General features: G+C 35.0%; 2 protein-coding genes across 2 annotated transcripts; one reads left to right on the top strand and one right to left on the bottom strand.

Annotated features, from left to right (window-relative positions):
• Nucleotides 1–3,919: 3,919 nt before the first annotated feature.
• LOC109237853 (40S ribosomal protein S24-1) lies at nucleotides 3,920–6,585 on the top strand. Its single transcript, XM_019404244.1, has 5 exons — nucleotides 3,920–4,066; nucleotides 4,916–4,957; nucleotides 5,061–5,231; nucleotides 6,100–6,186; nucleotides 6,281–6,585. Exons 1-5 carry the CDS (start codon nucleotides 3,995–3,997, stop codon nucleotides 6,308–6,310), a joined length of 402 nt encoding a protein of 133 aa, XP_019259789.1. The 5' UTR covers nucleotides 3,920–3,994; the 3' UTR covers nucleotides 6,311–6,585.
• Nucleotides 6,586–7,843: 1,258 nt separating this feature from the next.
• Nucleotides 7,844–9,139, bottom strand: LOC109237833. Its single transcript, XM_019404223.1, has 3 exons — nucleotides 8,809–9,139; nucleotides 8,684–8,699; nucleotides 7,844–8,573 (listed from the first exon to the last, which is right to left on the bottom strand). The coding sequence occupies exons 1-3, from the start codon at nucleotides 9,137–9,139 to the stop codon at nucleotides 7,844–7,846; spliced, it is 1,077 nt and encodes a 358-aa protein (XP_019259768.1).
• Between the last annotated feature and the right edge of the window lie 2,328 nt (nucleotides 9,140–11,467).

Below are 11,467 nucleotides of genomic sequence, written 5' to 3'. Positions count from 1 at the left end.
AATACATACGGCTTTTAATTCCTCCATAGTAAAGGATTAGCTGTGAGATATGCATTTCCTTTTCTTGATTACTTTAGGAATACAATTAAGATAGAGAAATTGGAGTCAGTATTTCTCTAGTAAATTAGTTCTGAAAAAAAGGATATATGCTTCATTGCATATGTTCAATCTCTTCAATCACCAATTGCCTCATTAAGTCTGATCTTCTTGATAGATTAACCTCTTCCTCTACCCTGACAATGGAGTGAAAAGAATTTAGAATTACTTTCCATCCAACAAACCATTTGATCCCAGATTGTTTGCTTCCATATAGTGCTCTTTAGTTTTTAATAGGCCCTGAAGTAAGTGAGAGCATTAGTACGGTTAAGCTCGGATCTATTGTATCATTGTGTATGTAATGATCTGATTTTTTTTCAAGGTGAATTTGAACTAGTAGAATCAAAATAATTGTTCATTCAGTCTTGGTTCACAAGCACCCTATCAGCCTTTTCCAGACTCTCTTGTTAAGAGCCCACCCATTGCACATGTAAATTGTGAACCTTGAGAAGCCCTGGTCAATAAGATCACAATCCATGATAAAGTGTTTCGTAGGGCATGCTTTTGGACATTACATAAGGTTACCGCCCCTATTTTCAACTTGGATCAATTAATACAATTAAAGTCACCTGCAATATACCAAGGCCAACTTGTAATTTTGGAGAGACATCCCTTAGGTTATCCAATAGTTGTTTCTCTCAAACCAGCCTCAACCTTTGCATAAATTGAAGTAACCAGGATGTTTTTGCCCACTTCCAATCAATGCTACAAGTAAACTTGCTGATCAGATTCATGCACCCACATTACAATTCAACCATTATTCCCTAGAAGATCTAGATTTGGCTAACTGATATTGCAATAAGCATTACCATAGCCCAACATAGCCCTGAAACTATTCAGTTGGTCTGCTTGTTGAAAAGGGTCACTAATAGCAATAAAAGGAAGATATTAAGTCAGATAATTTGGCTTTAGTCTATCAAAAGCACCACTAGAACTGATACTTCTAATATTCCAATATAAAGACTTTAAACATCATAAATCAATTGGAGGAGGTTTTCTCCTGTGGTATAATAACAAACTTGTTGATAAAGTGAGTCCCTTCCACCTCTTCCTCTTGAGTTGGTGTCTGCCCCTTGGTTTAGCATTACTTCTGCCTCTTCTCTACCTCTAGGAGATAAATGAGTTCTTTCCACAATTTATTCTATTTCCGAGCTTACATTTACCTCAACTTAGAGCATTAGAGTATGAAGGTTTCAAATTAGTTGGGCAGCATGTTCATCCAATAATGTTGGTTTATAGGTTGTTCCTCATTCTGAAAGCTTTCACTATCAAACACTTTCGAAACTCATCAGATTCTTTTGGTGCTCATTCATCCTCATAGCTTCTCATCTTTCTGTGCTATCCTCTTACGCATCATCCTCGAAAGATGATTCTGCACATTGTGAATATTGTGTTGGCAATGTACATATCTTCCCTCTCTTGATCCTCTTTTCCCAAGCTTGGTACCGCCACTATAAGCGCTTAAGAATAGTGTTATGTACATTTCCTGGATCAATTAGTTGATTATTTTTGTTATTGTTGGATTCTGTAGCCTTTTTCTACTGTTGGCTTCTTCTCTGTGTATTTGTTTGTGTTCCTTATCATTGGTAAATCCTCTTGGAAAGAAGTGTGCCCTAAGCGCATCTCCCAAGGGTGCTACCATTTTTTGGTGTTTTTTTTGCTCCAATAGAACACCAAATCTTGCACCATTATAGGACATTGAATAGTGTTGCACATTCACACCTAAATTTTGATTTATTTATTATTTTATTCTTCTTTTATTTTTTTTGGACTTTTAGTTTATCATATATTGTGTATATAATTAATTTTTATATTAAGATCTTTATAATTTTAATTTTATATCCTATTTTTTTGATATATTAATTTTTGTTTATATATTATATTTAAATAAAATTATAAGTTAATTTTATTATTATTATTATAATTGTATAAAAAGAAATATAACCATTATTTAAAAATAAAAAATGCAAATGTAAGATATCTAATGTTGCTAAAATTGAAAAGTGAAAACTAAAATTTAAAAAAGAAAATTAACAATACATAAAATAAAAATACATTATAATTAAAGTACATCAAAGGAGGATACATTAAAATTGAAATTACATTAAAAAACATAAAGCATAGGTTTAGTAATCCCCTATGTCATTTCCAGGTGCACCAAAATTACCAAAATATTGAGAGAACAGGGTAGAAGATTGTTGTGCTTGTGGTTGTTGAAATTGTTGACTTCTTTTATCGATTATTCGTTTTTGTTCTTGTCGCAAAAATTCACGAAGATTTGGATCGTCAATGGAATTCAAGTTCGTCAATAAAATTCACATGAATGTCCAGCTCCTACGGTAGAAGTGGCAGTAGATGAAGATCTCCGATTTGAACAATTCTTAGCTCGACACAAAAAAATTAAGGATAAAGATGCGCATTTCGCACTTCGTAATGCATTAATCGAGCATTTATGGGAGAATAGAAGCGAAAGTTGAATATTTAAGTGGTACTTACATTAAATTTGACTATGATGTAATATTTATTTAATTATCTTTTATCAATGATTTCACTTTTAGTTGATTTATCCTTTAAAATAATTTTGTAATAAATGATTATATAAATGGTGAATGTGAATTATATATAATGAATATGGAAAAAAGAAAAAAGATAGTATTAGTTTGAAGGAAATAAAAAATGAAAGTAAATAGAAGATAATAATATAATATAGAAGAGAGAGAAGATTTGGTGTAAAAAATGGTGTAATGGTTGGAGTAAATTTGGTGTTACACCATTTTAGTGTGAAATTTGGTGCAAAAAAATAGTGCTAGCATTGGAGATGGCCTTAAGGCCAATAAGTTTGAAGTGAAAAATTGCACTTCAGATGCATTAAGGCAAAAAAGTCTGAAGTGCAACAAACGTTTTCATTCACTTAAGGCCAATAAGTCTGAAGTGAAAATTGGCTAGAAATGAAAATTTGTTCTTCGAATTATAACAATCCAATATACGATTTAATACCTAAATCTACTCCAAATAAGCTCAAATTTGAAACATAGCCTCCAAATATCATCAGGAACGAACCCCAATCATCAATTTGTCAAAACAACAATAAATCTAATGAACCCATTTTACAATTAAGAAAAAAAAAGAAACCCTAAGCAATAGTAAAAAATAAAAGGTCATAACAGCTTACCATTGTAAATCATCATAAACTACATTGAAATATATTCACAACCACCATACAAAATCATTGTCACCCGAAGAAGAAGAAGAAGAAGAAGAAGGAGAAGAAGAAAATGAAGGAGGAGGATGAGGAGGAGAAAGATGACTTAAGTTGTTTAAAAAGTAGGTACCGGTTAAAATATTTTTAAAAAGTGGATATAGGTTAAATGGGGGTGATCAAATAGGACGCCACGAATCTAAAGAAAGTAAAATGCTCATAGTTATATTTGATGGATAAAATTAGGACTACTTACAAAGATAAGTTATAATTTCTGCAAAAACTATATTTTTATCATCGAACTATCAGAAACTATTGGTGCAAAACTATAAATATCCGTCGAAAAGAAGTAAAAAATTAATTTTTTAAAAGAAAAATTAACTTAAATAGTCATTTATCCAACCACTTAAATTAAATTTTTTATATATAATACATGTATAATCATGTATTATTTATATATATCAGCTAAAAAAGCTAAATAATGCATCCGCCGGCTATTTGTGTAAAGATCCCAAAAGACACAAATTAGGGCATTTGAAACCCAAAAGAACCGACCCGGACTATCGGGCCCAAGAACCAAGTTAGGGCAATACTATCATATATATAAAATCTAGGGTTTTAGATATCTTCTCCTTTCTCTCTCACTGCGTACATCGCTACTGCCTCACTCTTTGCCCTAAGAGACAGAGCTAGCTAACCATGGCGGACAAGGCAGTCACTATTCGTACCCGCAAGTTCATGACCAACAGGCTTCTCGCCAGGAAGCAATTCGTAAGCCTTTCCAATATTTTTTCCCGCTTATCTATTAATTTCTCGTTGCTTAATCTGAATAATTTAAGATCTGATATTAGGTATAAATCCGGTAAAAATATAATCTTGCATTTGTTGTCTGTTGGAATCAATGAGTTAATCATCAAATGTTAGAATAGTATATCCATACAGGCTATACCAACTAGTGGGAAATAGGGCTTAGTCATGTGATATGCTTGCGTTGGGTCGTGACTTGTATGCCAGTAAATAAATATAGAGTAACTTGTTGATTTATTACTCCCTCCGTCCAAAGTCATGTGATGATGTTGACTGAGCTCAGAGTTTAAGAAAGAAACACTTTTGAAACTCGTAGTCTAAAACAAGCAAAACTATAGATACTTGTGTGGTTATAAAATCTTATCAATGGTAAAAATGAAATGTTTAAAGTTAAAATCATTTCTAAATAAGGCGTCATTTTTTGGACGACAGAGAAAAAAGGGAACACCATTGCATAAACTGGGAGGAGGGAGTAGAATGGATGCAGAGGTGGATTGAGGATTTAAACTCTATGGGTTCAGCCGTTAAGACTTATAGTGAAATTATTATATTTTTAAAGATATGGGTTCAAGTCTACTATTTGTTGCAATTTTAGTAGATTTTTCACATATATTTATGCTACGGGTTGAAAGTTATGGGTCCCTTCACGTATATACTACATATGCCCCTGAATGGAAGGGGTCAACTGTAGAGGAACGGATAGTGAGGGTTTATAGCCGAACCAGCTAGTTTTGGATTGAGACAATGTCGTAGTGCTTAGTATTGCTGCTTTCTCTGGATTTAAAGTGATAAAAAATATTTCTACTTTTGTAGATTATTGATGTACTTCATCCTGGAAGAGCCAATGTCTCAAAGGTAAGTATTTGATTTTGTTGATGCTTCTTGTGTGGTTTTATAGTTCATGGTTTGAGAGGACTTTTTGGGATGCGGCTGATTAATGCCTATTGCTTATGTGAAGGCTGAGCTGAAGGAGAAGTTGGCTAGGATGTATGAGGTGAAAGACCCAAATGCTATTTTTGTTTTCAAGTTCCGTACACATTTCGGGGGTGGGAAATCAACAGGATTTGGTTTGATTTATGATTCTGTTGAAAATGCCAAGAAGTACGAGCCCAAGTATAGACTCATCAGGGTAAGTTATTCTTTTACATTTTGGGTGCTTGAGATTTTCTTTGCTCATTATGTTTTTTGTGTATGTTTTAATGTTGATGATAAATTCCTAACATGAAAATATTCTTTTTTGCTCTTTCTTGTGTTTTTTCCTCTAGTGGATAAACTCTTTGACCAGTTTAAGAAACAGAACAGAATTATGACTGCGTACATCTAAGGATGCCTACTGAGCTTGCCCATGTACTATGACCATTTTAACTTCTGTTTTCACATGGTGACTGGTTTCATTTACAGTTTACTTAAATTCATTTTAGAGCTGTCCATACATTATATTCTTAGGGTACGCCGAAGCTTTCAGGTTCTGCCTGTCAAAGTAGGAAAATAGACCTTTCTAAATTTATTGCTATCAAATCTCACTGTTATTTTGCTGTGTTCAATTATATAATTGTGATTTACTGTATCTGGTTTAAAGTTCAAGTAGTAGAGTTGGATCCATGCGAAATAAATATTGTTGAAATCCTTCATTTAGTGAAACCAAATAAGATTTTTTTACTGCGAGTTAATATTGACAAATGATTTGAAGAGAACTACATAAAAGTTGTGACCAGCTTGTAGAAAATTGAATAGGAAGATAGCAGACTTGGTTACTACAGTTTTTTAATGCTTGGATGGCTTATTGTGTTTATCCAGTTCTATCGTGATCCCTTAACCCCTAGTGCTTTGCCCTTTTCCCCCTAATAAAAGTGGAATGTGAATTTTACAGTCTGCTGACGTGCAATTATATTGCATTGTTGAAATGCAGAATTTTTTGCTCTTGCCTGTTAGTGGATGTCCTTGCTCACCTTTTCTACTTGGGTTCTCATCCTTAATTCAATGCTTTTGTATGGCAGAATGGGCTTGACACTAAGGTTGAGAAGTCTAGGAAACAAATGAAGGAAAGGAAGAACAGGGCCAAGAAGGTCCGCGGGGTAAAGAAGGTGTGTCATCACTACTGTTTTAGAGTTCTTTGTTCTCTTTTCTATGTCGTTGTGTTTTTCACCAAATTGATTTGTTGCTATTTCTTTGATGCAGACCAAGGCTGGTGATGCTAAGAAGAAATAAGTCTTATGCAAACAAAAAATCTCATTTTGGGATTGTGGTCTATGTATTTTTATTTCGGTGTTGAGCCATAATTTACTGTTGATTTTGACTTTGATTTTGGGGCAATTCAGTTGTCTTCTCATAGGGATATCTCATGGTGGGCTTAGAGTACGTGAGAGTTCTTATTAGTTAGTGTTACTTGTTACTATTATTTTAGTAGAGATCTTTTCCGCACTAGAAGTTTTGTTTGGATTAACTTTTGAATGCCAAATCTTCAATATTGGTTGTTCCTCCGATTGCAATCTTTTGGTTGTTCTGCCTTAATTGTTTGTCTTTTGCCGGTAGCAATCTTTTGGTGCATCATCCGCTGGTTGAGTAATTCATTCTGCAACTTGTTACGGTCCACCAGCACGACTGTTGATGATCTTGCTTACTATGATTGGAGTAGATGAGCTCATACTAGGGGTGGCAAACGTGTAGGTCGGGTCAGATATGGATGAGTCAAAACGGATAATGTAAGAACGGTTAAATTATACGATCCAACTCATTTAATACCTATAGAAAATGGGTTAACCAGTGGATTAATATTATTCATGACTTCTTGAATATGATCACTTTGGGGGAATTTCTAGTCTCGCTGACTTGAGAAACCTCAGTTTGAGTCTTTATAGATGTAAAGTTAAACCTATTAGTTATCTATTGGTTATTTTTTTTTAAGTGAATAATATAGATTTTATTCATATTTCATTCATTTTTGAAAAATTTATTATTCAATTTATTTTTTAGTGGGTAATACGGATTAATAATTATTTTTTTATTCATTTTGCCACAACTGGAGACTCCTATGCTTTTACCACTAAGCCATCCTTAGCTTTGAACAGCGTAGCCATCCTTAGCTTTGAACAGCGTGGAAATGAAATAGGTGCAGAATCCAGTTGGATTTATGTGCTTAATATGATACTTTCTTTACCTTTCTGAGGAAGGAGATTACTATCAAGTCTTTTCATGAAAATACAAAAGTAGGTAGAATTAGATACTGCAAAAAGAGTACAGTCAAAACTCTCTATAACATCCTTGTTTGTTTCGATATTTTTTGGCTGCTATAGTAAAATGTTGTTATAAAGAACATATATTATAACATGATGTTAAAATCGGTTCCGACAAAACTTAACTTTTATAGTGAATGGTTTTTATAAGGATACTATTATAGAGAGGTCTGACTGTAATAACTTTTAGTTTTTTTTTTTTTAATAATTCCATCATCATGATGCAGTAGTTGAGGCATGAATATATATATATATATATATATATATATATATATATATATATATATATATATATATATATATATATATATATATATCAAAAACCATAATTACACAGAGGAGGACATAGGCCTTGGCCTCGAGGATAGTGTGATAGGTAATTGGACTCAACCTATGGTACATGATTGAACAAAATAATTTAGCATGGGTAAGAAGAAGGTTGTGCTTCCTCCGGGAGTTTGTAGCAGCACCCATGGATACTATGTACAGAAAGGTGCTAGAGAGGAACTTATTGGTAGGTGCTGTCATTGATAACGAACTTGTTTTTCTTCTGTCTGAATCTGAAGTTAGGGATCCCATCAACTTCTAACTTCATTGAAGCTCTAACATTCAATGGTAATGAGACAACCTCATTGAAGATAGAAACAATTTTGGATTCTTCACCCAAGTTAGCAAGCTTGTCAGCAGAGTTGTTTCCTTCTCTCAAGGTGTGACAAAAGACAAAGTTACGATGCTTGGTCATGGTTTGAATCTGCTCAATATTATTATTGAATCTCCAGGGTGGTTTCCTGGTTCTTTTGATCAAGTTAAGAATAATCGCCGAGTCATATTCGACTATAACATTTGTGAGGCCATTTGTAATATACATTTTGATGCCTCGCCTCATAGCTTTAGCTTCCGCAATATTGCAACTACAATCTCCGTAGAATTCTGCAAAAGCACCAATCAACACACCATTGTGATCTCTGATAAGACCACCACCACCTGCCGAACCTGGATTACCTTTGCTGCAACCATCAATATTGAGTTTAACCCAGCCTGTTGGAGGTTTATGCCAATAAAAGATTTGACAATGAATAGCAAGAGAGAGCTTCTCAATTTTACTGTAAGTATCATGCCACATGTTGGGCAGGTGCAAATCTTGGAAACTCGTATGGATAAACATATTTATCATCTTGATCACTTGCTGGATAATGAAGCGATGAGACATGTGCTTTTCGTCAAACCTAGCTGAGCATCTGTTCTTCCAAATTTGCTAGCATATGATTGAAGGTAGGCATTGAAGCACTGCCTTATGGACTTCATTTTTGGGCTTAGTCAACCACCACCTCATAACTCTCTGTCTTACCTGGCCTTGGACCAATCTGATACCACAAGAGTTACAGAAGAAGGACCATACTAAGTTGGCAATATGACTCTCATTGAGCAGGTGGTCAGTGGATTCCTCATAATGGTTAGTGAAGCAACAGTTACGTATGGAGGCAATATTCACCCCAAATCTTTTAATAGCAACGTCAGTTGCCACCTGATCCAATAAGACTCTCGACATAAAAACGGAGACTTTAAAAGGAAGCTTTTTATACCAAATAGTCATACCTGTAAGAGTAGTTCCTTTCTTAGATCTCACTGTGCGCCATGCGGATTTACAAGTAAAATCCCCTGAAGGATCCGGGGTCCAAATGGGTCTGTCTTCTCTATCGTTGTTGAAGAGGATGGCCTTGATAGAATTGACCACGTGCAAAGGGAGAATTCTCATCAATTTACTCTGCTTCCAAGCATCATGAAGGTAGAACTCCTTTACCATAATTCTTTTAGGAGTCCTGCTATTTTGAACCAGATGAGCTAGAGGTCCAAAGTCGGTCCAAGAGTCCCACCATAATGATATTTCCCCATTCCAAGCCTCCATGAAATATAAGGTTCCACCTTGTCTTTGATGTCCATCATTCTTCTCCAAGTATGGGATTGGCCGGGAGCTTTCGTTCTTGCAACAGGATGAAACCTTTTACAATACTTAGCTTCGAGAAAGTCTTTAAGAAGAGATTTTTTAGTTCTGAATTTCCACCATATCTTAGCAGAGAACGCATCACATTTGTCTGTAAAAGATCTGAAGCCAACTCTCCCTTCCTCGATTGGAAAACTCATGTCTTTCCAAGCAATCCAGCGCTTCTTATTTTTGTTACCATCCATACCCCAGAAGAAGTTAGAGATGGTTTTCTCAATCTAGTAGAATGTCGTCTTAGGAGGGTGAACTGCTGATAGAATATGGAGTGGGATAGCCTGCAAAACAGATTTAATAAGAACAACTTTGCCACCGTATGATAGAAATTTACCTTGCTAGCCTTGGAGTCTTTTTGCTATGTTAGCCACCATGTTGTTGAAGTAAACAACTTTTTTTCTTCCTATGTATATAGGACATCCTAGATATTGCATTGGAAACTGGCAGTGATTGTAACTAGTGATCTGCATGATTTGGTTGATTCTTGGATCATCATCTTTGAAGTTGACATAGAAACCAGATTTAGATTTATTTACTAATTGCCCGGAGATCTTTTCATAAGTCTCCATCTTGTTCATCATCATCTTCAAGGATTCCGGTTCAGCTGAGGAAAACAAAATTGTATCATCAGCATAACATAGGTGAGATATAATAGGACTACAATTATCTATCGAGAATGGGATAAAATCGTGATTGTTTAAGGATTCCATTAATATTGATAAAAGTTTAGCCCCAATAAGAAAGAGAGAGGGAGATAGAGGATCCTTTTGTCTTAAACACCTAGTAGAATTGAAAAGTCCATGTCTACTTTCACTGATATTTACAGAATACCAGACACTAGAAATAAACCTCTAGATAATATCAATCCAAGTTTTGTTGAACCCAAAATGCCTCATAATATTACACAAGTATTCCCATGAGACTCTGTCATATGCTTTAGTCATGTCGACTTTTAAAACCACATTCCCATGGATGGAGGGCTTTGTAATATTATGGACCATATCCTGAGTCATCATGATACTTTCAGTTTTGGATCTCCCCTTGATAAAACCTGTTTGATAAGGAGAGATCAGCTTGTTCATGAGGAGGCTTAGTCTTTGGTAAACTAGGCTAGAGATAATCTTACAGGAGAAGTTGTTAAGGCTAATATGCCTTAATTCATTGAAAGCTTGAGGGTTATCCACTTTAGGAATGAGGATCAGGCAGGTATGGGTAATGGCCTTTGGAATTTGGTTACCTGCAAAGAAGTCAATAACCATTAGTAATAGGTCCTCCTCAATAATATCCCAATAGGAATGATAAAATTTCCCAGAAAGCTTATCTGGTCCGAGGGCACTGTATGGGCTCAAAGAGAATACAACGGCTTTTAATTCCTCCATAGTAGGATTAGCTGTGAGATATGCATTTTCCATTTCATTGATTACTTTAGGAATACAATTAAGGATAGAGAAATTGGAGTCAGTATATTCTCTAGTAAATTAGTTCTGAAAAAAAGGATATAGCTTCATTGGCAATATGTTCATCTCCTTCAATCCAATTGCCATCATTAAGTCTGATCTTCTTGATAGATAACCTCTTCCTCCTACCCTTGACAATGGAGTGAAAGAATTTAGAATTAACTTTCCCATCCACAAACCATTTGATCCCAGATTTTTGCTTCCATATAGGCTCTTTAGTTTTATAGGCCCTGATAAGGAGAGCATTAGTACGGTTAAGCTCGGATCTATTGTAATCATTGTTGTATGTAATGATCTGATCAAGTGATTGAACTAGTAGAATCATAATTGTTCATCCAGTCTTGGTTCACCAGCACCCTATCAAGCCTTTTCCAGACTCTCTTGTTAAGAGCCCACCCATTGCACCATGTAAATTGTGAACCTGAGAAGCCCTGGTCAATAAGATCACAATCCATGATAAAGTGTTTCGTAGGCATGCTTTTGGACATTACATGAAGGTTACCGCCCTATTTTTCACTTGGATCAATAATACAATTAAAGTCACCTGCAATATACCAAGGCAACTTGTAATTTTGAGAGACATCCCTTAGGTTACTCCATAGTTGTTCTCTCAAACCAGCCTCACACTTTGCATAAATTGAAGTAACCAGGATGTTTGTTCCCATCCAATCAATGCTAC

The sequence above is a fragment of the Nicotiana attenuata genome, unplaced genomic scaffold, assembly GCF_001879085.1.
Source record: "Nicotiana attenuata strain UT unplaced genomic scaffold, NIATTr2, whole genome shotgun sequence".
NCBI classification, from domain to species: Eukaryota; Viridiplantae; Streptophyta; class Magnoliopsida; order Solanales; family Solanaceae; genus Nicotiana; species Nicotiana attenuata.
Note: the sequence above shows the minus strand (reverse complement) of the source record. Positions and strands in the feature narration are given on the sequence as shown.